This window comes from Lactuca virosa, chromosome 3 (assembly GCF_052849685.1).
Source record: "Lactuca virosa cultivar CGN04683 chromosome 3, Lactuca_virosa_CGN04683_v6, whole genome shotgun sequence".
NCBI classification, from domain to species: domain Eukaryota; kingdom Viridiplantae; phylum Streptophyta; class Magnoliopsida; order Asterales; family Asteraceae; genus Lactuca; species Lactuca virosa.
Window position 1 is genome coordinate 381616180 of NC_136428.1, and position 25801 is coordinate 381641980.

A 25801-nucleotide genomic window follows, 5' to 3' on the forward strand; every position below is an offset into this window, starting at 1 on the left:
TAAATACATAAACAAATATGTAAAGTACTCAACAATACATATAAATAAGTCAAAATATACGTTTATACATTTAAAATACATAAAAATGCATAAACATATACATATAAAAACTTTTAAAAAATACAGAACTACGTAAAAATAGTTATAAATACGTTAAAAATCCGTTTAAACGTTATATATAAGTTTTGATGAAATCTGCAAAAAAGTCTCATTATTTTGGAAAAATTAATGATTTGGTCTCATGACCTGCTGAACAGGTCAAAAAGGGGCTAAAGTGAATAAATTAGTCGGTTTCTTAGGCTTTTCTATTCAAAAAGTTAAAAAGTCTGAACTTTTATGTTCAAAAAATAAAATTTAAGACTTTATTAAAAAAATTTCTAAAATATTGGGACTTCTCTGAAGATTTCTCTTTTGAATACCTATTATAAACAACCTAAAAAGAAAGAAAAATTGACATAGGAGGGTAATGAACTTTTCATTGTTTAGACATTTTTTTTTTGTATACAATTGACCATCAAACTTGTTAAATATGTTCAAATGTTATCATTGTCACTTAAGATAGCCAATGACAATGGTAACATTTGAACACATTTATCAAGTTTGATGGTCAATTGTATACAAAATAAAAATGCCTAAAAATGAAAATTTTATTACCCTCATAGGTCATTTCCCGTTAAAATATTTACTTTCTTAGAAAAAATATAATGTTTGCCGGTATAGATCCATTTGAAACGGGTAAATGTTATTGTGTCATGTGATTCAAGGTGCATAATATTAACTTTCCTCTTTCCATTATACATCAACCCTGGATTCAAATTTTCTCAAGCTTCATGATAACAAGACATTCCAAACTGATTAATATTTCTTTAAGCCAATAAACTATTAAAATTTTCATATTGCAATGACTTCCATATGTTGGAAGAACATACATCTATCAATACATTAACCATATACTTTTTTTATTCATGTGCAAATTACGGTAATGAGCAACATATCTTATACATATTTACTCAGAAAACCTAAAATGTGAGTATAAAAATACATAAGATCGTTAACCACGACACTTTTCAAAGCCATTTAAAATTTCGTAAATTGGTTCGTGAAGCTCAAAAAAACATAATTTTCTAAACTCTGCCTCGTTTCCACACACTAAAAGAAATTATAATATTGTTAGAAATTACATAAAAACATTAATACACGACACCAGTGTGAAGTGATTTTAGTGAATAGCTCGCAATTTTATCATTGTCACTACACAAAATCCAATTAGCAAACATCGAGATGATATTTTAAGACATACAAAACTAATGCAATAATGTCTGAAACCCTTATTTGAATGCATCTGATTCTCCTACATAAACAGTATCTCGATATATCTGCAATGTTTGATGAAAGTAAATAACTACATTATACATTATATTCACATTTCACTATGAACTTCTTGTCAAAATTACCAACTTGCCCTCTTGCACAAAGTTGAAAACTTTTCGATTCATATTTATGAAATAACTCATTTTTATAATAGAATTTATGTAGAATCTCCAGAAATAACAGAAGCCAAGATCTGGTGTTTTTTTAGTTCTTGAGCTTTTCTACGATTAGACTCCATGATGATAAGAAGTGCTGTGATGTCAGCAGGGCTGACCCCACCTACTCTACTTGCTTGACCAATCGTTTGTGGCCTCACCTTAAATAAAACAAAACCAAATCTCAAAACATATAAATTTTTTTTTTATTTATAAATATGAGAAACTGATTAATTAATAATAACCTTTGAGAGTTTTTCACGTGCTTCATGTGATAAAGTGTTCATGGAATTATAATCCAAATCTGCTGGAAGGGGTTTATGTTGTCTGTGAACCATCTGAAACCAAATTGAAAAAAGTCAACTAAGGGGACTTAAGTTGCCAAACCACAAAATTCAGGGACAAAATTGAAACTTAGGAGGAGGACTTATTATTGACTTAACCTGTTGCAATTGGCTATGTTGGCGTGAAATCAAGCCTTCATATTTAATATCAATCTCAATGCATTCTTTTTCTATTCTTGATAATTCATTATTTCCAAAACCATGTTTTTCCAACACTTTGTATTCAATATGTGGCTTTTTGAGAAGCCCTTCAAGTGTTGAATGATCTTTGACCGGTTGACCAGATAAACACGAGACTTCAGCAGCTAATTCTTCGCCTGTAACATAACTTTTTTTTTTTTTAAATGTTCTTTATAAAAAAATATATATAGTTTTTAGTCTTACTTGTGACACGAACAGTTTTTAATCTTTTTTTCTCCTCTAAAATCCGAGCTTGTTTTCCTTGATAAGATTTCCATCTTTTATCATCTATTAAACCAATTTCATGCCCTAAAGGAGTCAAACGGCTATCAGCATTATCAGATCTGAGAATCAATCTGTATTCTGATCGACTGAAAAAGAAAATAAAAAATTATAATAACAAAACTGAATTAAACATTTAATTAAAAAATGAATTATTACCTTGTGAGCATACGATAAGGCTCACGAAGATCTTTGGTGACAAGATCATCGATTAAAGTGCCTATGTAACTGCTTTCTCTTTCAAGAACAATCAGTGGTTTTCCATCTGAATGTCTAGCTGCATTTATTCCGGATATTATTCCCTATGAAAATTGGAATTGAAAGAATTAAACCAATGTCAAGAATAGTCCATTGGAATGGAATGGTTCATTCCATTCCTTCATTATACCAAAAAAAGAAAAAGGAAAAGGAAGAAGAGAAACCTGAGCAGCAGCTTCTTCATAACCAGTTGTTCCATTAATTTGACCTGAGAAAAAAAGTCCTTGGATTTTCTTTGTCATAAGTGACCTGGCACATTGATGAGCTGGCAAGTAATCATATTCTACAGCATATGCAGGTCTCAACATGGAACATTTCTCTAAACCTGGTAATGTTCTCAAAAGTGGTAACTGTAATCTTTCAGGTAATCCAGTTGAAAAACCCTACAAGATTTAAAAAAAAAAAAAAAAAAAAAAAGTAAAAAACAAATGTGAATAAATAAATAAATCCCATTTCAGAAATTGATTATTCAAGAGACCTGAACATAGAGATCAGGTACACTTCGACCTTCTGGTTCAAGAAAAATTTGATGGGAATCCTTATCTTGGAATCTTACAATCTGAGAATAAAAACAGATAATGTAAACAAGGCTTTAAATAAGATTTTTTTTTTTTAAAGAATATTATAACCTTATCCTCAATTGAGGGACAATATCGAGGTCCTTTTGCTTCAACCCATCCTCCATAAGTTGGAGTCTCATGTAAATTATCTCTTATAAGCTGATGTGTCACTTCTGTTGTACGTGTAAGATAACAACACATTTGTTCCCTTTCAATGTGGTAATCAGTATCAAAACTAAACCAATTCACCTGTTCATCACACAATCATATATTAGTATTATTAACAACTGAATGATCAAAAAGAAAAAACATTTTTATTATCAGTTTTGTATAATTCATGTTTTCATCAAATTTATATAAAGTAATACGCACAGTGACAAAAATGCAAGAACCTCTTCATCACCATGTTGAGGCTCCAACACAGAAAAGTCAACTGTACGTGAGTCAACTCTTGCAGGTGTCCCGGTTTTTAATCGATCAGTTTCAAATCCAAGTGATTGTAAGTGTTCAGTGAGACCATGTGAAGCTGATTCACCAGCTCTTCCTGCAGCCATTGAAGTTCTTCCAACCCAAACTTTTCCACTCATGAAAGTGCCAGTTGTAAGAACAACAGATTTTGAATAGAAATTCATCCCAAAAAATGTTTTAACACCTTTTACATCATCATTTGTTCCCATTAAAAGATCTGTCACCATTGCCTCCCTAATGGATAAGTTTGGAGTGCTGAAAACACAAAACAAAAGGGTAGGATAAAAATTAATCTTTTTTTTCATTAAAGTTTGGATAAAAAAGTTTAGAGTAGATTGTATTTTTGGTTTCCAAAGTTTTCTCTTGCAATTTTGATCATTGTTTGAAGCTTTTGTAACATTTTTGGTCCCTTTTCCAAGTAAAATGACTACAAAACCCTCAAATAAGGACCAAAATTGCAAAAAAACAACTATAATCAGGGACCAAATATGTAATTTACACAAAAGTTTAAGTAAACTAGCCTTTCTACAATCTTTTTCATCTCGATTGCATATTCTCTTTTATCTGTTTGAGCACGCAATGCTCTAACAGCAGGGCCTCTTGAGATGTTAAGAACACGTTTTTGTAGATAACACCTGAAATATCAATAAAGATACAAGTAAAAAATATGTGTGATGTCTATTTAGTGGAGGGGTAAAACCGTAAAATTACCTATCAGCCATCTTTCCAATTTCACCACCTAATGCGTCCACTTCATGCACTAGCTGAGACTTTGCAGGTCCACCAACTGCTGGGTTGCAGGGCTGTATCAAACTTGTAATGGTGAGATTTGAGAAATGAAATGATTATTTGAAAATTGCATAGTTATTATTTTTAATAAGATATTGAAGAATATTGGTTATAAAAAAGTAACCTGCCATGCGATTCTATCAATATTGATTGTTAGAAGAAGAGTTTTTGCCCCTAAACGAGCAGAAGCAAGAGCAGCTTCACAGCCTGCATGTCCACCTCCTACTACTATTACATCATATGTTTCATCGCCTGTTGTATCATGATTCTTCCAATCTACAGGGGCTTTTTAAAGAAGAAAGTAGATTGTAAGATATATATAACTTCTCTTGCATACATATATATTGGAAAAAGATAAAAGGGGAAGAAAGCATCTTGATTTCCATAGAAACTTAAGATTGCCAAAATACATGGAATGATTCTTACCTGCCATTGATTCAAGCTAACAGTATTTAAGTTACTTGAAGTTCCTTCCTCACCACCAGCAATGGTGGTTCATTTATACTACACATATCATTCAAATTTCCTACTTACCAAATTTTCTGACTTTGTTATCTTCATTAGTTTTTCTATGGGCATCAAAAGACCGATTATAATGCAAAGCACTCTCTTTGTTAAGCGTGAAACAGAGAGAATGATATTGTTTCGAATTTTGGATCTCAAGCAGATCAATTTACAACTTGAGAAATTAACAAGAATTTGATAACTACAATAAACACTACAAAAAAGACAGATGAACGTGCAACCGATTCTATATCATTTTTGCATTTGAAAAAGCATCAATTTTGACTAAAAGGTCGCACATGTGGAGTATACTCATACCAGATAGCAAAAAAAGAAACTATTCAAAATGAAGGACAAGTGTTTGATGAAATGCCAAGACGAAAAATTAACAATAACTACGAACACTAATGTATACCTGGAGAGCTCGATGCAGTGACTGAAAAATGTCGCGGCGAATCTGCGCGGAAGAAGCTGAAGCATAACCGAGGTTTGCAGCTGCGTCTAAGGCTAATAGAGGACGAGCGAGGAGGGCGGAGGAAAGGAAAGAAAGAGAAGCGGCGAGAAATTCGAGAAAACTGAAGAAGCGAGACAGCCGCTGTGGCCATGTTAGGAGGCCCGGGCAAAGACGACGGTGACCGTGGTGGTGGCCGTTGGTTAGGGAGGGAGTGGGGAGAGAGGATAAAACAGTTCTGAACTTGGAAAACAGGTAAGAGCAGGCCTACTTGTTGTTTAGCCGCGTAAGCTTTCAACGCATTCCAATTTTTTCAGAGAAATTACGTGATTAGAGGGTGTTTAGGATTTTATTAACAACAATTTTTTTTTTAGAAATTCAGTAATCTAACTCTTATAAACGCTCGCTGGCAAAAACTGACACAACCCACTAACCCAATCCGAACCCAACCCAAAATTAGCAGGGTTGAGATTTTCAACTCATTTATGTTAAATGGGTCAACCCGTCTAACCCATTTAATTAAATAGGTTGCGTCGGGTAAAAACTATCAACCCCTTTTCAACCCATCAACCCATTTAACTTTAATTTATATTAAATTTAATAATTATTAAAATATTATCATGTATTAATCTATGTATTAGTTTATAAATTACAATGTTTGTATTATTATTTATGTTTTAAAAAAATAGAATCCTAATTTCTACCTTTTTGATTGGCGCCGACACCACTAACCACTCTAAAAAATCTCTTAGAAATTACATATCTTTAATGCTATTTGAATAATTTATTTGTATATGTGAATTGTGATTGTGCTTTTGTCATACATTGAAATTTTATTTAAGTCTATAACTAATTTAAGTGGTGTAATCTTTAGTTAATTTATTTATTTATTTTATTTTAAATGGGTCAACCCAAATTTAACCAATTTATTTAATCGGTTGGTTTGGGAATTACATAAACGGGTCAACCCGGTGACAACCCATTTATCTGAAAGATTGGGTTGGGTTGGAAATATCAACTCATTTAAATAAACAGGTTGGGTTGGGTTGAAATTTTCAACCCAATTAATAAATGGGTTGAACCCGAACCCAACCCAGGTCGACCCATTGCCACCTCTACTCGTTGTAACAAAAATAATTAGTATTTTTTTTTATAAAATGACCACTTGCTTCAGAACATAGCATTTTCGGAGTTGTGGTCTATGTTTCGGAGTTCCTACTCCGGATTATAACCTCAGTCTTTTTTCTTTTCGTCTTTATATATATATATATATATATATATATATATATATATATATATATATATATATATATATATATATATATATATATATATATATATATATATATGGAAAAGTGAATATACCCTTAAGGGTATACAAGCTTAGGTACCCAAACTCACAATACTACGTCGTTTTGTATCATATATATACATTGTAATTGTCCAATTGTTTTTATAATTCAACTTCTAACTTGATTACTTCTAACATTTTTATAAATTTCACATTTATCTTCCTCCTACACACTTTTCATTTTCAACTATAATATATATAGCCTAGTAGGTGTTTGGCAAAAAGATATGATATAAGAGGAAGATAATAGTGAAATTTCGAAAATCTTCAAAGTAAATCAAGTTAGATGTTGAAGTTTAAGAACATTATAATGAATATATTTAACAAAACTACTAATTATGGTGGGGTTTGAGTACATAAGCTTATATACCCTTAAGGGTATATTCACTTTTCCATATATATATATATATATATATATATATATATATATATATATATATATATATATATATATATATATATATATATATATATATATAACGCCCGCAGATCCGGGCTAGTCAATTTAGAGACGATGAGCATCAAAAATGAATTTTTGATGGAAGATTATTTAGAAGGATTAATCTTAACTAAGTTGTAGTATATGTTACAAGGGTTCCGTACATATAAAGAACACCGAAATCCGAGTTATAACGAAGAAGTTATGGCTCGTCGAAGTTTTACGGCAAAACCGGCACGGCACCGGGAGACGTAAATAGTGAATTTATGGTAGAAGACTTTTTAGCCTTAGTGATCTAAACAAAATTTGTAGTATACGTTAAACCGAGAACATATAAAAAAAGAACGCCCAAATCTGACTTCGTATGAGGAAGTTATGAATTTTCTAAGATTTGGCATAGCAGTGCACGGCCCGAAACTCGAATTTTAGTTCGAGCGGTTTTTGGCATACGCGACCTAAATGAGAGTTGAAGATCTCATTAATAGGAACTCAACGGTAAAAAGACAGACGAAAACGGAGTTTGTATGTAGAAGTTATGAATTTTACGCAGACATTTAACAGTATAATCTCATCATACTGTTAAATTTAAGATCGGTCGAGAATTAGCCGACGGAGTCTAAATGAAAGTTTTAGATCTTGTTTTTACCTACGCGTGGATATAAAGAAATTCGAGAATAGAGCTCGTATGTTAAAGATATGGACGAAACTTGGTCCCTACTCTTCGAGCGCGAGAAATTCGATACAGTTTTGTAAATCTGAGATAGAATGAGAATTAGCTGACGGCGTCTAAATGAAAGTTGTAGTACTCGTAAATACCAACGCGTGGATATAAAGAACGTCAAAAATGGAGTTTGTATGAACGAGTTACAAATTATAATAGCATATTTACGTATTAAAATAAAGTATAAATCATATATACGTACACATATATATACAAATGTATATATCATTAGAAAGGTATCGACGATGCGGTTATTATAAGACTAGTGTTGAGTACTTTTGACATTAGTTTAGTACAAATATCGTTAAATCTATTTAAAATAGTATTATGAAGGGGTGTTTAGTCGTTTATATAACTATAAGGTCATTAAGTAATTATGGAGGGTAGTTTTTGTAAATTCAATTACTATAAATAAGAGGCTTGGGCTCTCATATTTCTTGCACCATTCTCTTGATTCAAGAGTCTTTCTCTTCTTATACCCCGAGCATTTCGGTCCCTCGTGATTCGACTTCTCTTTCTGTAGTTTTAGTATAGTAAGGTGAGCGCTGAAGCGCTGCATGAATCTTTCTTAGAAAGATTCAGCGACGAAGTTCTGCCCCTGCAGAGCCCGACTCCTAGCTAAACCCCCCTTATAAGTAAGTTATGCTTACCCTATTTTAATATAGCTTATATTTAAAATTAGTATTGTTATTATGAACTTATAATAAATATTTGAGCTATTATTATGACTTATATAAGTGTCGTTATAATATCTTTTTAACTACTCGCGGTACGGGGAATCTGGTTTAAAGGGCCGCATATGGTTGTTGGATTTCAGAAGTGCTATATGCCAAAATGGTCCTGCCCTCCGGTGTTTTATGTCTGGCCCCTGTCTGTACATAGTGGTTGGAAAGTATTATTTAAACGCTTATATAATAATAATAATAAAAAAATATATAATAATAATAATAATAATAATAATAATAATAATAATAAGACTAATAATTAGTCACGGTAAATATTAGACTAAAATCTAGTGGTAATAATACTAGGTTTCGTCGAAGGAAATTATTTTAAAGTAAACGAAGCGCTGTCCGAGTACCGAGTTACCACCTTATCAGATGAGTGCATAGTTACTTTCATCTTACACATAGATATGAAGTATTTTATATAAATTACGTGCTATGTGTGTATACTGTCTGAATACTTGTTGTCTATGTTGGATGAAACGTTTTATACATGTTTTAAATGATCTAAACTGTATATGTATTTTATATCTACAAAATGTGTTGGGTAAAACATGGGTAGATTAGAGGTGAGATAAATGATGAGCGATGAAAGATGAGATAAATGATGAGCGATGAAAGATGAGATGAATGATGAGCGATGATATATGAGTGATAAAATATGGTGCGAAGCGATGACCTAAGCGATGAGCCAAAACGATGAGCCAAACGATGACCCAAGCGATGGCCCCGTCATCTAGCAGAGTATGGATGACAACCACGGACTATTCTAGACAGTCTAGTGGAACACTAGCAGGCTCGTAACCTGTAGGTGTTGTGAACGATGTGTTCACCTGGTGTACTCTAAAAACCCATTGACAGGTATTACGAGTGGACTCTCGAAAATGATACTGTCAATAAACGAGATAAACCCTGGCGACTATGCAGACTTAGTGCTGATTCCTTAGGATAATCCTTAGGAATGAATGAACGAGGAATAGCTGAATCTTAGGGTAGATCCTTAAGAGTAAAGAAGATAATGGGGATGGGTAATTGGGTTGATTGTTTGATGTTTAACATAATAATTATATTATTGTGGGTTGAAAACCCTATGTACTCACCAGGTTTCCCAACCTGACCCACTCAAGCTTATTTGTATCACAGGTGTCGATATGAAGTTACTTTACACTGAGGAATTTAAAAGAGATGTAGATCACTAGTGTAAATGAATGTAAGTTCTGTTTATGCTTATGTTTCTATATTGACGATGACATCCCAAATGTTTTAAAATGGAGAAAAATACATTTCTTCGGAAATGCTTTGATAACGTATTTATCATGTTTTTCTGGGAACAAATTCCGCAACATTTTTATTAAAAGAGGTACTCTGATTTTTATAAAGCATAAACAAAATCGGTCTTTTCTGGCCGTGAAAATGGGGATGTCCCATAGATTCAGCACGAAGAAAGCTTTAACAACCTACATGTTTACCTTCACAACCTTAGGCGAACTAACATGCAAACTTATACTCATATCAAAATTGATTTGATGGATCGTTTCGAAGTTTGTTTTGTGGTTATTGGATGGGTGGTATATTTGTTTTTTTTTTTTGCACTTTTCTGTTGTTTCTTTAAAATATATAATGTTTCTACATCTAAATTAATTCATTTTTGTTCCCAAAAAAATACATGTTCATACATTCATAGGCTGCTTCTTGTCTGTCATCTTCATAGGTAGTGTCCCTCTTAGAGGGAGTACCTAAAAACAATGTTTTGTAGCGGTTGCTATCGACGACAACAACCAGACCCTTCCTATAACATTTGGTATGGTCGTTGAAAATAATCTCTAATGTTGAACCTGGTTCCTTATGAGGTTAAGAGAAGCTCTGAGACAAGGTAGGGTAGTGTCGTTCATAACAAATATGGACGATGTGGTTAGTTCTCGCATAGAGCATGTATTCCCTGATTTTTATCATGGGTATACTTCTAAAAGTGTGTTCAAGTATGGGCGTGTTCGACATAAAGCGTTTGGGAGCGTCTGAGAGCTTTTAGTTTCTAGCGTTTGACAAAACGCTCCGTTTTAAACAAAAAACCTTGTTCGGCACTACAAGGTTCTAGCGTTTAGTTTAAATAAAACGCTCCAAATCCAAATGCTACTTCATGTAGCGTTTGACAAAACGCTACAAGCTACAAGCTACCCGCTACTAGCTAATTTTGCCGAAGACGCCATATATGCGCACAAGAGGCGTCTCTGGCAGAACATTACAACTTTTGTTCTAGATGACATCCAACTCATATACTGTGTCTGATTGAAACATCCCAAACATACTAGCCAAAAATTTCGTTTCCAAAATCATTTAACAAACATAAATATCGTTGCCATAGTATAAAATCATAAAACATGTATCTCAAATCTCATAAAATCTGTTATCATATCACAATCTCATATAAAATATCAGAGTAAATCTGGGGGCTACGAAAACTGTGGTGTGTGCCATGCCATCATCCCGAGCCCTTTCCCTTGCTAGCTGAAGTACCTGAAACCAAAAACTGAACTGTAAGCACGATGCTTAGTGAGCTCCCCCAAACTACCACATACCATACAATAACACATATAACAAATATTGGGCCTTGCCCACTGCATCGGGCCCCGCCCGACATCGGACCGAAGTCCGGCATAAATTGGGCCCCGCCCGACATCAGACCGAAGTCTGGAATAACTTGGGCCCCGCCCACTGCATCGGGCCCCGCCCGACATCGGACCGAAGTCCGGAATAAACTGAACATAACATAAACATGAACATATAACATAATCACATATACTGCATCGGGCTTGCCCGACATCGGACCGGAGTCCGGAACATATACACATAACATAGACATGCATGAATCACGAAGACATCAAGCATACATAACTAGTTCTCGGGACCCCGCCCGACATCGGACCGAAGCCCGGAAACTCACCTCGCGTGACTGACTACTGTAACTCTGGGTGAGGAATATCCGGTAACTGCCTCGGCGTCCCTCCAGCTATCAAAACACAATAGTACATGGTCAATATCTGAAACTCCTTCCTAGGGTAAAATGACTATTTTACCCCTAATCAAAGTCAACTCTCCGGTCAAAGTCAAGTCAATGTCAACCCCAGTCAACTCAACTCGTCGAGTCATCTTCCTACTTGACGAGTCTCTGAAATGTTCTAACTCGTGGTCCACTGAGTCAACTCGTCGAGTCCTTCTTCTGACTCGTCGAGTTCTTTCTGTAATAATAATCGGGACATCACGACTCTACTCGCCGAGTCCCTCCTTGGACTCGTCGAGTCATTTAGCTCCCGAGTCCTAATCTTGTCCAACTCACTGAGTCACCCCCCCCCCCTCCATGGTTTCACTCACAACCAAAAAAGGTTTGGGAAACTCGACCCGGCTCGCCGAGTCATAAGAACAACTCGGCGAGTTCCTTCCATGCTAAAACTATACATTCGATTCTAAATGATTCCAATGCTTCTAACTCATAGATATGGGCTCCTAAGGCTAACTTAACACGTAAAGTTGCTAACTTTATGTGTATGTATGAAGATATAAGAGCAAAACACTCATTTCAAGCTAGAAATGGAGATCTAAGTCATTACATAGACTATGGTTGCATAAAGGTGGCAACTTTGAGCCTCTAGAGCTCAATAGAACCCAAATCTGAAGTCTCTACATCCCCAAGAGTTCAAATCTCGGAATAGCCTTGGAAATGGCCCCAAAACTCACAACATTCAAGCTAAAGGAGATATCTAATTGAATAATAGCCAAGGTATAAGCTTTATACCTTTATGAAGACAACAATGAATCCTTAGCTCTGGATCTCCAACCTTCCTTCTGCAACTCCAAGCTTTTGCTTCCTTCTTCAAGCTTAAGATCACACAAAAATGGCAAGAAAAACTTAAGAACACTCAATAGCTACTTAGGGATTCGAGATCAGGGAGTGGAGGTAATGGAGGCTGGGGTGGAGACCCATAATGATGCTTAAATAGGGTGCAAACCCTAAGGATTAGGGTTTTCCTCCTGATGGACCTACTCGCTGAGTCTATTCCTGACTCGTCGAGTAGTCCACTTAAACCTCGCGATCAAGCGGGCATCTACTCGACGAGTTAGGGCTACCAACTCATCGAGTAGCTCTTATAAAATGAGCAATTAATGGACTAAATACGTACCAGGAACGGGGCGTTACACTGATTTTGAATAGAATTTTCGTCGACTGATCCATGTTGCTCGTGAAATGCTTACCAACATAGGTCATGCAAAATAGGCAAGAGCCTATTTCCCTAACATCCGTTGGAAAGTAGTCAACATTGATGTTCCCCAATTTTTTTTGTGTTCTCGGTAAATCAATGCAATGTACCAATAATAATGCTTACCGAGACAATTTGTGACTACATTCAACGAACTTTCAATGAACGTAGATTAATGGCAGGTAAAATACCGGGTGAAATATTAAATTTATTTAAATACTTATACAAGAACCTTATTTGATCATATTTACTTTTCAGCGAGTTTGACTACCGTACTCACCCCATATGCTGAAATGTTGCTTCATAAAAGGATGCAAAAGTCTGTTCGATGGCAAGCAACAAAGATCCCGCCAGAGATCTTGTCTCCGCTCCCGTCCGACATTTATCGAGTTTTTTATTTTAAAAAAACTTGTGTTTTTTATCTGAATCGTCATACATGTTCATGTGGGAAATGACACAGTTTGGGTATAACTTGTGGTCATGCTATTTTGGCATCACGTCATTCGAACGTCCATAAATTACCTGATATGGTTCAGATATATTATCAGGCTGATGTGCTTTAGATTGCCTACCAGACACAAAGTGTGCATCCACTTCCCCCTCCATCAGAATGGGAAATAATAGACCCTTTGATTGCAGTTTTATTGTCAACGTAATTGCAATTAATTATGTTTGTAATTGATTTGCAGTGTGTAATGAAAAATATTATTATTGCCCTAATATTTGTTACATTTTACAAAGATAGAATAAACATAATTTACAAGTACCATAGTAAAACTAACAAACAAGCAAGCATTACATATTAAAAAGATTAATAAGTGTTACAGAAGGAAACTTAGTTGATGAACATAAAGCTTACAACTTATACACAATGATTTCAAAAAAGACAATCCAACTACAAATTAACACTATCTTCAAGTTCATATTTTGGGTTTAAAGTTTCTTCTTCGATCGAAATAAGTTACTGATTAACACCCAATTATTGTCTTTTGCTTTGTCAACCCAACAGATAAACCCAGACTGTAGTCTCTGATAACTTAAGATCAAATACATGACGTATATTGTGTAAATTAATATTAGTTTAAAGAAGGATAATGTAACGCCCGCGTTTCTAGGCTAAACATTAATATGATGATGTAATAGTCAATAACTGTAACTCATTTTGAAGTAATAAAGAGGAATTACTTGAATATTATGTGAATTATGTGCATTATACTTAATTATAAGATATAATAAATTAAGAATGAAAATAAGCACCAAAAATAAAAATATAGATAAACCCGATATCTATGAAGAAAGTTGTAGTGGTCGTGACAAGGATTCCGAAGATATAAAGAACGCCGAAATCCGAGTTATAACGAAGAAGTTATGACCTGTCGAAGCTTCGTGACAAAAACGACACGACGTTGTGTGACGTAAAAAGTGAGTTTACGATAAAGTGATTTTTATCCTTATCAATATAAACGAAAGTCCTACTATACGTTAAACCGAGAGCGTGCATAAAAAGAACGTCCAAATCTGACTTCGTATGAGGAAGTTATGATTTTTCTAAGATTTGGCATAGCAGTGTGCAGCCCGGAGTTCGAATTTTAGATTGAGCGATTTTTAGCCGACACAACCTAAATGAGAATTGAACATCTCATTAATAGGAGTTCAACGATAAAAAGACAGTCGAAAACGGAGTCCGTATGTAGAAGTTATGAATTTTACACGGTCGTTAAACAGTGTAATTTTCTCATACTGTTAAATTTAAAATCGGTCGAGAATTATCCAATGGAGTCAAAATGAGAGTTGTAGATATTGTCAATACCTACGTGTGGATATAAAGAACGTCGAAAACGGAGCTCGTATGTGAAATTTATGGGGTTTAGAAGTCGGAAGGGTGCTGCAGTGAAGTGGGTGACGTGGCGCAATCTAAGTATTTGCTTTCTCCCCACCAGATGAAGAAACGTGGCACAAACTCGATGAGTTGGGGGCCAGAAACTCGACGAGTTGGGCTAGAAACTCGACGAGTTCACCCCTTTTCCAGCCTATAAATACCACCCGAGAGTTCCTTCATTTTTCATACCAAAATCCACTTCTTCTTCTCTCTACTCACTCTCTAAACCTCCCAAAACACCCCCCAAAGCCTAGGAAACTTCCCTGGCACCAAGAAAGCCCTGGAGCGCAAGAAGGCTCCGAGAAAAAGAGTTTTTCGGTTCGGAAACTCTGCCCCGCAAAGCCCGGTTTTCAAGCAAACCTCCCGGTTTCGTCGAAGTGAATTGTTGTTCAAGTTGGAATCACCACCTTATCAAGTGAGTGCATAGTCACATTCATCTTACACATAGATATGAAGTCTTTTATGTAAATTACATGCTATGTGTGCATATTATATGTTTACTTGAGATCTGTGCTTGATGAAATATTTAAACTTCTTTGTTTTTCAAATCTGAACTGTATATGTGTTTTATAGATCTACACGGGATGAAAGATCTAAACTTTTTCTTTTCAGATTTAAACATTTTCTTTTCAGATCTAATTTTTTTTTTCAGATCTAAACTGTATATGTATTTTATACTTTGAAATCTATGTTGGATGAAAGATTTAAACTTTGTTTTTCAGATCTAAACTATATATGTATTTTATATCTACAAATATGTTGGGTAAAACATGGGTAGATGAAATAGTTGATGTGTGTGACAACCCAAAATCTCTATCTTGTAAGTCAATCCAATTCAATCAAAAGTCAGACTCGTTTCTGCTATTTGTTTACTATGTTTAGGGCCAATTTGAGAGTCTCTAAGCCTAGTACACTTAAGGGTTGAGTGTTAGGATGAATTAGCTTGAGTTCAGTGGTTTGCAATCGAGCCTAGAACACCTTCAGAAGTGGTTCACGGCCGTGAACCCATCCTAGGGTCGTGAACTAACCTCCATATATATAAGTTTTACTCATTTTCTCATCACTTCTTCAACCTCCAGCCGTGAACTACCTATTCTCTCCCAAGTATCATCAATTGAAGACCCTCTTTTCACTCCAAAAACGTAAGTATCTCATCCCTCTTCTTGTAGTCCCTTTGAAACACTTGATTCTAGCCTAGATGCAACACTCCTTTTCATGATCTTCATGATCTTCAATAGTTCACGGCCGTGAACCCTTCATAGGGCCGTGAACCCTTCATGATTTGGATATGAACACTCATGTGTTCTTGGGCCGTGAACTCCTTTTGTGTGGTCGTGATCATCATCAACCTTCCATTTGTGGTTCTAACACTTCATTGAAAGTGTTTCCTACTTCCTAGGGTTGTTTCCCTTACATGTTAGTAGTTATATACACTAATTGTATGCCTATATATGTCAATATATGCCAAATAGGATCCATTTGTGCTCGGGACTTTACTTGGCATACCAAACATCCTATATCATATCTTCAATCAAATCTCCAACATCAGGTGAGTTCATACTCCTATAATCTACCTTTTAAATGATTTTAAATGCTTTTAGGGGGGGGGGGATACAAGTTGAACACAAGCTAATTGTGTTAATAATTCATGTGATATCAATCACATAAAAGATTTCCTTATGCTTTGAATTATTATCTTTACAATAAAGGATTACCCAAATACTTCCAAAATGACTTAAAGTCATGTTACACTCTTTTAAACACTATTAAACTCTTTTAATACTGTTAAAATTTTTGAAAATGCTTTATAAACTCTTTTATCTTATATTTGTCAAAATCATGTTCATATATGTATAGGTATATAATTAAGACTTAAAGGGCTTGGGACTAATGAGTTACCTTTTTTCCTTTTCCTTTGTTTGGATGTGGGTTTAAGGTAGGGTTATTTGTTCGAAGGCCGTTTCCTTCTTAAATATATATTATACATATAGGAATATAAAAGGTTACTTCCATCAATATTGTTACCTTTGTATCACGTTGAGCAAAGGGGTACATTCATGAGAGATCATGCTAATCAGATAGAACGTATAAATTATAATAGGTATAATTTATGAAACAAACGAGAAATCTATTTTCTAGATAAGTATACGAGGTCTAAACTACTTTGTCAAGAAAAGGGTATAATTCGATCTTTACTCAAACTAAAATGTGATGATACGTCTTCAGGACATAGCAATATACTTGTTATGTTACATTCTTGTAACCAGAGTCTCCTGGATGGAGAGCGGGCATTGTGTGTATAGATCTATACGGGACCGACAATCCCACATCCCGACTGTTAGCTACAGTTTGGCCGGCATGCCAAGGGGTGACAAATGTCACATATTCAGTTTCGATGCCGGAAGGTCGTCGTGTTCATTCTAGTCTATTAGTATGGTTACAACTTTATCACATTTTAACCCTAATTAACCAGTTTAATAATAGGGTAGTTATTCACCAGTAGTTTATTTTTAAGAAATACTACTGTATTAATTCTCTCCACAAACAAAACAGAACAGTTTTATGGAATTTAAAACTACTTAACAAAACGGTTTTATGGGATTTAAAACTACTTAACAGAACGGTTTATGTGATTTAAAACTTTTTAACAGAACGATTTTATGGGATTTAAAACTTCTTAACAGAACGGTTTTATGAGATTTAAAACTACTTTTCACCAACAAAACGGAAAACATTCTTCTTATAATTTTATGGATAGTTAAAATTATGTTAAAGCTTATTATAAGCACAATAATACTTAAACAGAACGGTTTTAGGAGATTAAAACTACTTATCAATTGTAAAGCAGAAAATATAGGATTTTCTGGAGGAACAGGCGAACTTTTCCAAGAACTTAGAGTATACTTTATATAACAAAAATACTTATGAACTCACCAGCTTAAATGCTGATCCTCTCTTTCAAAATAACTTGTATTCTCAGGAATCCAGTAGACAGGTACACTCCTGAAGCTTTTGAGAAGATAGCCTAGTACCGTGTTGCGTCTTTCGTCTTTTGCTATATCTACTTTTGATGTTTGAATATGTAATGTTTAAACACTTATGTAAAAACTTATTCATTATTAATGCAATGGTTGTTTGTACTTTGATTACTATAATGCATGTGTTGTGATACTTGACATGACGTCCTCCGCCCCCGAACGTTTCCGCCGTTCCGGTTTGGGGGTGTGACAGATTGATATCAGAGCATTGTTTATAGTGAACTCAGTATATCAGTCATAAAAGATATACAACTATAAACCAGTTGGGATAAAAACACTCTGACCAAGAGTTATACTTTAAAATATAACAATATTTTATAAAAGTATAAGTACATGCAGAATAAATAAATATATATATATATATATATATATATATATATATATATATATATATATATATACTAGAACGAGTATCACAAGAAGAACAAAATAAAAGTATTTGGATGTTGGACATTACAGTTAAACCTGGACAGTTATGTAATCATATATGGGATCAATATAGCCTGATCAACTATATTTATTTGAGATATGACCAACATGTGTTTGGGAGTGATTGTAGTATTGCAACAAGTCTAAAACTTACCTAGGTACCAGAAGAATTCTAGAACCAAACATAAAGGTTAAAATACTATAGGAGTATTTTAGGATGCTATAACAACAAAACTGGAAACTTATCAACTTCATATACCTAGAAGTTCAAGAATCAAACATATAATTAAAATACTATAGGAGTATTTTAGGTACCATAAATAAATTATGTGAAAATTTAAAAGACCCTTTCTGTTAGGTCTATCATAACTAAGTGTATACGTTAAAGTTATATATAGTTGAGATTTTATAGACTTAGAATAGGTGATTTTCACTCTACTTCCTTTTCCTTGTTTGGATGTGGTCTTAGAGTAGGATCACTTATTCGAAGGTCTATTTGATCTGGATTATATATAATCGGTACACACTATGTGATTATAGAAAGACCAAAATGGATCATCCTCGTAAAATTTTATTTGTAACGAACATGTTTTATTAATCTCATAGATTCTTTAAACATTCCTATTCTCGTATAAACCACTTAGATAAATGTAACCACCTCACCACAACAACCAACAGAGGAATCAACGAGAATCCAGCAGAGTTTCATTAGGAGGATTACGAGAAAGAAACATATGAGGAGTAAAGAAACTATAGAAACCACCAAATGCCTTTACCTTATTAAGGACACCAACAAGAGGTTCGCATGAACTTCCGGGATTCTAACTCTCCATTATGAAGTAATGGGCATCAGTGTCAGAATCGGAAGTAAGACGACACAGGAATGTTGTATTAGATGTCTAAGCCCATAACTATTATTGGTATGTACTCGACCCGAGAGTAGCATGGTCATTTTGGGTTGCATATCATCAGGACAATTTGTTAGGATGGACTCTTGAGAGAAGGTTATATATAATTTATTAATATATTATAAGTTATAATATATTAATATGAAATCATATGTTTTAATTAGTATTGATCAAGAATTAATTTGGAATTAATTTAGTGATCAAAAGAGACTAATTAAATCTATGGGGACTAATTATGGTAATTAGTTATATTTATATGTGTTGGGCTTATGATCCATGTTGGACCAAGTTTATATATGGATACATAAAGAGTTGGGGCACATGAACCATGGATCATAACACCCATGGGTATGGATTTGGGTTATACCCATGACCCTTGGAATCCTACATATAAATATGACCATTCATAGCCAAAAAACGCCTAAACTTGTACTTAGAGTTCATGGAGGTGTTTTTGGTGCATGGAGATTCTCTCTCAAGAGCCACCTTTGTTCATGATGTGTTGTGACTTCATTTGACGCTTCCACACTATTAGGGCTAAGCTCTTAAGGCCAAATACAACAAGACTTCAAGCTATATAAAAGGTATGTTACCCTAACTAGTATCTTATATGGTTTATGTCAAATGCATGCTAGTTATAGGTTTAATGCCTTGGAAACCATTTGCATGTATAATTAGTGAAAACATAGATCCAAGATATTTTGGGTTGTATGTGCACCATAAAATGTTGTAGTATACTAAAACCCAACAGTGGTATCAGAGCCATGGGTTGTTTTCTATTATATTTGATGTTATTATTGGTTTTCGGAGCAAAAAAATCGATTTTCTGCTGTTCTGGACAGTGGACTCGCCGAGTCCACTGGGGGACTCGCCGAGTCCAAGAACAAATTCGTCCAACTCGCTGAGTTTGTTCTTGCACTCGACGAGTTGGAGCCCCTGACAGCATATATTCGAGTTTTTTGGTATGTTTTGGATTAGAATCATTACCACAAAATGTTTTTGTTCATAAAATTTGATTTTATTGTAATGGTAATGATGATTCTCATCCAATTAAAGATAATTGTCATAATTTCAAGATTTGTATTAGTTTATATGTTTATGCTAATTTCTTGAAGATTGATGATATGAATTATCATGTTCTTATGAGTTAGTTTAGATTAATAGAAAAATTATGTGATAATTGTTTTCGATCCAAATTGATCTAAAAGTTGTTCATAATATGTGTTTTTGTAACTTGTCCTCAAGTTATATGAAAAGTCTCATTTATGAATTTTAAAACCCATAAAATTTCCATAAGTTATGAAAATGAAGAGCCTCATTTTTAAATGTTTTTAAAGTCTTCCATAACTTGTCCTCGAGTTATGGAACTTGAAGAGTTTTTCATTAAACTACTTTAAACTCATAAGTTATGGAAACCAAAAGTTTTTGAATTGTTCAAAACTTGCCCTCAAGTTTTGGAATTTGTAAAGTTTCCCCCCATGAATACTTTAATTCCAAATTAAACCCTTAGAATTTTAATAGTTTAAAATTCAACCCTTATACTATTATAATATTATAGGTTTAATATTTATATATATGTATAAGAGTAAGTCAGTCTTACCGTTAGTAGGCCTTATTCACGAAGTCGGTCTATAAGGGGGGTATAAGGTTATTGCCTATAAAATGACAGTTTAATGGGTGTCCACTCTCACCACCGCTTCCTTGATGGGTGGAGGGTTGTTAGCCGAACGGGTAGGACAAGACATTAATTCTCCCTTCATTAAAAGTATAATGATAAATACTAAGTAACTAAACCCTTATAAATTCCCAATCTTAGTTACTTAGGAAAATGTGAATTTGGTGCTAACCCATGAAATTGCACTTTGCACCTTGTTCAGTCGTTAGTGGAGCATGTGTGGTTAACCGGCACACTAATCTGGGACTGACAATGTGTGGCAAAGGGTAGCATGATGTTAATCGTAGATCAATGGAGCGTGTGTGGTTAACCGGCACGTTGATCAGGTGGTTGTAACATTAAGTGTACCAAGTCAATTTGCATGGTTATTCACTCCTTGTTTGTGATCCTCGGCATCCCAGTCACAAACTTGAAGGGCACGATCGAGATTTAAACATGCCATTGAATAGTTCAGTGAATCCAAAAGATCTAGGAGTTTCAATTCATTTAAAACTTAATGTTAAATTTCGTTTTTCATCGTGGAAATTGGTAAATCGTCATTTACCTACCTTCAAATATTTTGTAGCTTGGATTACGGCATCCCCCTTCCAAGTTATAAAATATTGTGTTGGGTCCTAGCCTTAATATTTCATATTGGGTGTTATATTAAGGACTTAAATCAACTAAACTTGAATTTCTCCCTCATAGATGTCTAGTTATGACAACTATGGTCTTCCTTATCCTTTTGGATAAAGCTTTCCTAATGAAGATGATATCCTAAATGGCAATCTAGGTGAAAGTTTAATCCCTTTGTTGTGCATTAATGGGACTGGAAATCATGCTTCACTTCCTCTACATCCTCTAATTATTCTCCCTAACCCACAAGTTCTTGAAAAGTTCAAAGTCACTCAATCCCTATTGGCAAGCAGTGTCTATATGTACTCACATCTTGGAGATGAAGTCTCATATTGACAAGATGGGAGAGTTGGGTGTCAATGTCTCAAGGAAGTTGACTGTTGACTGGGTTCTTCAATCACTTTCCGAGTCATATAGTGAGTTCATTAAGGACTACTATGTGACAGACCACGACATGACCCTTATCGATCTTACCTATTTGCTTATTGCTGCTGAATCAGCAATGATTTGGAGCACTGGTAAAGCAAATTTGATTGGAAGATATACTTCCCAAACTTACATGGACATTGACAATGGAAACATTGGAAGTCCAGAAAAGTCTTCTCTTCCCAATGGAAAGGGATCGGCCATAGTCAACCCGGTTGACCAAATGGTAAAGAGAAAGGCTAAGTCTGAGATAGTCCGGTGTACCATTACTAAAGAGTCCATATGTTTCTATTGCCAAAGGAAGGGGCATTGGTTGCGAAACTGCCCTATTTACCTGAAAGTTCACTAGGATAGTAAAAGTGAATAAATTTGACTCTACTTCAGGTAAAGTCCACTATCTAACTCTATTAAGTTCCAATTGGGAGATTCTTTACACATGATGTAATGAAATTAAATTTTGATGTTTTGAAGAATCAAACGAAACTTAAAGGAAGAGTAAGCTGATTGTAATCGTAAAGAGAAGGATTTCGATCGCATGATCTGAAGATCAGAATTTTGAGCTGCTGCTAACAGTTATGATAGATTGCTTAGGAATGGATAACAACATTGTTTTCATATGTATTTGATGGGTTTTGAGCATTCTAACACTTCCTAAGTGTACATGCAACCCTAATAACCTTGGATCTATGTTTGTCTAATTATCATGCAAAGTTGAATTCCAAGGTTATATTCCTATCTAGCATACATGGGGAACATTTTTAACTTGAATGAAAGATAGAATATCATACCTTTGTTGTTGCTTATGATCCTTGAAACCTTATGAGCCTAGCACCCCAAGTGTGATGCCTCAAATTCTTCACACAACACCAAATGCAAAGGAGTAAACTTTGAGAGAATCTTACACTTGCAAAATCGGCTCTAGCCCTCTTGTTTCTTAGTGTAGCCGATTTTGGTGGAGGAGATGGTCTTTATATAGTGTGACACATCTAGGGTTACACCATGTAAACCCTAATGTGTCATGACTCTTCATTTCCATGACCCATGGGTTTGTAACTCCCATGGCGCTGTTGGATATAGTGTCTAAGTCCATAACTTTATTTGGTATGTACTTGACCCGACCCGACATGGTCCATTTGGGTTGCATGGCATTGCAATACTTGGATAGACTAAATGAGAGAATTAGGCACTTATGATTGTTAATATATTATAAGTTCTAATATATTAATAATAGGTTATTTAATTAGTATTGATCAAGTATTAATCTAGTATTAATTTGGTGATCAAAGTGAGACTAATTAAATATATAGGGTTGATTATGACAATCATCAATTCTTTTATGGTGGATTAATGATCAATGGTTTATGGGTTTGGTTATAACCATATGGAGCTCCATGGATAGTCTATGGGAGTTACAAACCCATGGGTCATGAGAAATCAAGAGTCATGACAATTAAGGGCATTCATGTGTAAACCCTAATTGTGACAACACTATAAAAGGAACCTTATGGCTAGCAAAATGAGGACCTAGTGGACCTAGTGTTACTAGAGAGGGCATAACCGATTTTGAGGCTAAGTGACATTCTCTCAAGTTATTCCAAGTCTTGTGGTGTTGTGTGAAGCATTTGAGGCACAACATTTGGGGTGCTAGGCTCACAAAGTCTTGAAGGAATCCAAGCAACAACAAGGTATGTATTTCTACTAGTTTTTTATGTTTTATGTAATCCCCATGCCATGCTAGTTAGGAAATAACCTTGAAAAAGAAATTTGCATGTATATAGAGAAAACATAGATTCAAGGTTATTAGGGTTGCATGTACACTTAGGAAGTGTTAGAATGCTCAAAAACCCATCAGTGGTATCAAAGCCAGGTTTGTTTTCTGTATACTTGTTGCAAAACTGCTTAAAAATCGAAAATTCTGCACTCTGACGACTGGACTCGCCGAGTCCATGGGGAGGACTCGCCGAGTCCATGAACAAATTCATCCTACTCGGCGAGTAGAATAATGCACTCGGCGAGTAGGAGCGTGTTGGGCAGTTTTTTCGAGTTTTGTTGCTGGAAATGGATTAAGATCATTATCCCAATCTGTTTTGGACTTGTAAAATCTGTTTTTCAAAATGATAATGATTATGTTAACCCATTTTACATGGCTTTTATCAATTTTCAAGTATTGTATATAGTTATATGATTTCTTGAAATTGCTTGACATGAATTTGTGTTCTTATGAGTTTTTAGAAGATCATAGGAATTATATGTAACCTCCATGTATGTTTAATTCATGATCTTAATGGAAATGATGGTGTCCATAACTTGTCCTCAAGTTATGGATAACCAAAAGTCACTTCTTTTAATTATGATTAAAGAACTAAAGAGGTTTCATAAAATGAAGAGTCTTCATTTTTATGAACCATTAAAACTCATAAGTTACAAATTGAAGAGACTTGGAATAGTTTCAAATCTTGCCCTCAAGTTTTGGAATTTGAAAAGTCTTACACTTTAATACTTTAATTCCAAATTAAACCTTAATTTTTAAAAAGTTTAAAAATCAACACTTATACTATTATTATAATTTTATTATATAGATATGTATAAGAATATGTCATTCTTACCGTTAGTAGGCCTCATTCACGAAGCCGGTCTATAAGGGAGGTATAAGGTTGTTGCCTATAAAATGGTGACTTAATGGGTGTCCACTCTCACCCACCGCTTCCTTGATCGGTGGAGGGTCGTTAGCCGAACGGGTAGGATACGACTTTAAATACTTGTTAAAAGTATAATGAATTATAAAGTAACTATACATTACAAATTCCCAATCTTAGTTACTTTAGGAAAAATGTGAAATTGGTGCTAGCCCATAAAATTACACTTTGTACCTTACCAAGTCGTTAGTGGAGCGTGTGTGGTTAACCGGCACACTAACATGGACTAGTAAGAGTGGCAAAGGGTAACTTGACCTTATTATAGATCGGTGGAGCGTGTGTGGTTAACCGGCACATCGATTAGGTAATATTGTTGAGGGTACCAAGTCAATTTGTATGGTTATTCACACCTTGTTTGTGATCCTCGGCATCCCAGTCACAAACTTGAGAGGGCACAATCGAGATTCAAACATGCCATTGAAAAGTTCAATGTATCTCAAAAGATCTAGGAGTTTCAAAACCAATAAAACCTAATAATAAAATATTTCGTTCTTATGGTGGAAATTGGTAAATCGTCATTTACCTACCTTCAAATATTTTATAGTATGGATTACGGCATCCCTCTTCCAACTATAAATAGTTTGTTGGGTCCTAGCCTTAATATTTCATTTGGGTGAATTATTGAGGATTCCTAATCTAATGAAACTTGTCTTTCTTTCCTTTCAGATGTCTTCCAACAATGCTTCTGGCTCAAACCCAACAGACTCCTTTTCCCTTATGAACTTGTGTGGTAAGGTCATCTTTGATGGATCCAATTTCAATGAGTGGATCAGAAACATCAGAATGATTACCCGCTATGAGGACAAAGAATATGTCCTCGATAAGGAGCTTAAGGTTGTGAATGAAGCCACTGCTACTCCTGAAGAGTTTTCGGAGTTTGTTGCACATGAAAAGGATGCTACTAAAGTAGCATGCATCATGATGGCCACCATGACTCCTGAACTTCAAAAATCCTATGAAGATTTCTACCCCTATGAGATGCACCTGGATCTGATGGAAAGGTACCATCAGAGCGCGCGTCAGGAGAGGTATGAAATCATCTCCTCCATGATAACCGCAAGGATGAAGGATGGTGAACCCATCACCGGTCACTTACAGAAGATGCAAAGGTTCGTTGACCGGTTGCTGAAGCTAAATGTTGACTTTCCTGAGGAAATGGCGATTGACATCATTCTCCATTCTTTACCTCCAAGTTATGATCAGTTTCGTATGACTTATCATATGAACAAGGAGGAAGTCACACTTAGCAAACTTCAAGGACTCTTAAGGACAGCTGAAAATGGC

General features: G+C 34.8%; 1 protein-coding gene across 1 annotated transcript; it reads right to left on the reverse strand.

Annotated features, from left to right (window-relative positions):
- Positions 1 to 1305: 1305 nt before the first annotated feature.
- LOC145167692 (glucose-inhibited division family A protein) lies at positions 1306 to 5658 on the reverse strand. The gene is made up of 13 exons (XM_079086929.1): positions 5327 to 5658; positions 4532 to 4692; positions 4330 to 4421; positions 4140 to 4253; positions 3543 to 3873; positions 3220 to 3399; positions 3069 to 3149; positions 2755 to 2973; positions 2492 to 2634; positions 2255 to 2421; positions 1970 to 2187; positions 1772 to 1864; positions 1306 to 1687 (listed from the first exon to the last, which is right to left on the reverse strand). The coding sequence occupies exons 1-13, from the start codon at positions 5514 to 5516 to the stop codon at positions 1529 to 1531; spliced, it is 2148 nt and encodes a 715-aa protein (XP_078943055.1). The 5' UTR covers positions 5517 to 5658; the 3' UTR covers positions 1306 to 1528.
- Between the last annotated feature and the right edge of the window lie 20143 nt (positions 5659 to 25801).

Excerpts from the sequence above, each read along its gene's own strand:
- LOC145167692 (XM_079086929.1), bottom strand. The coding sequence starts at position 5,516 with ATGGCCACAGCGGCTGTCTCGCTTCTTCAGTTTTCTCGAATTTCTCGC. Across the intron at positions 4,693-5,326 it reads CACTGCATCGAGCTCTCCAG|CCCCTGTAGATTGGAAGAAT; the intron begins GTATACATTAGT and ends TTCTTTAAAAAG. Across the intron at positions 4,254-4,329 it reads ATTGGAAAGATGGCTGATAG|GTGTTATCTACAAAAACGTG; the intron begins GTAATTTTACGG and ends TTGATATTTCAG.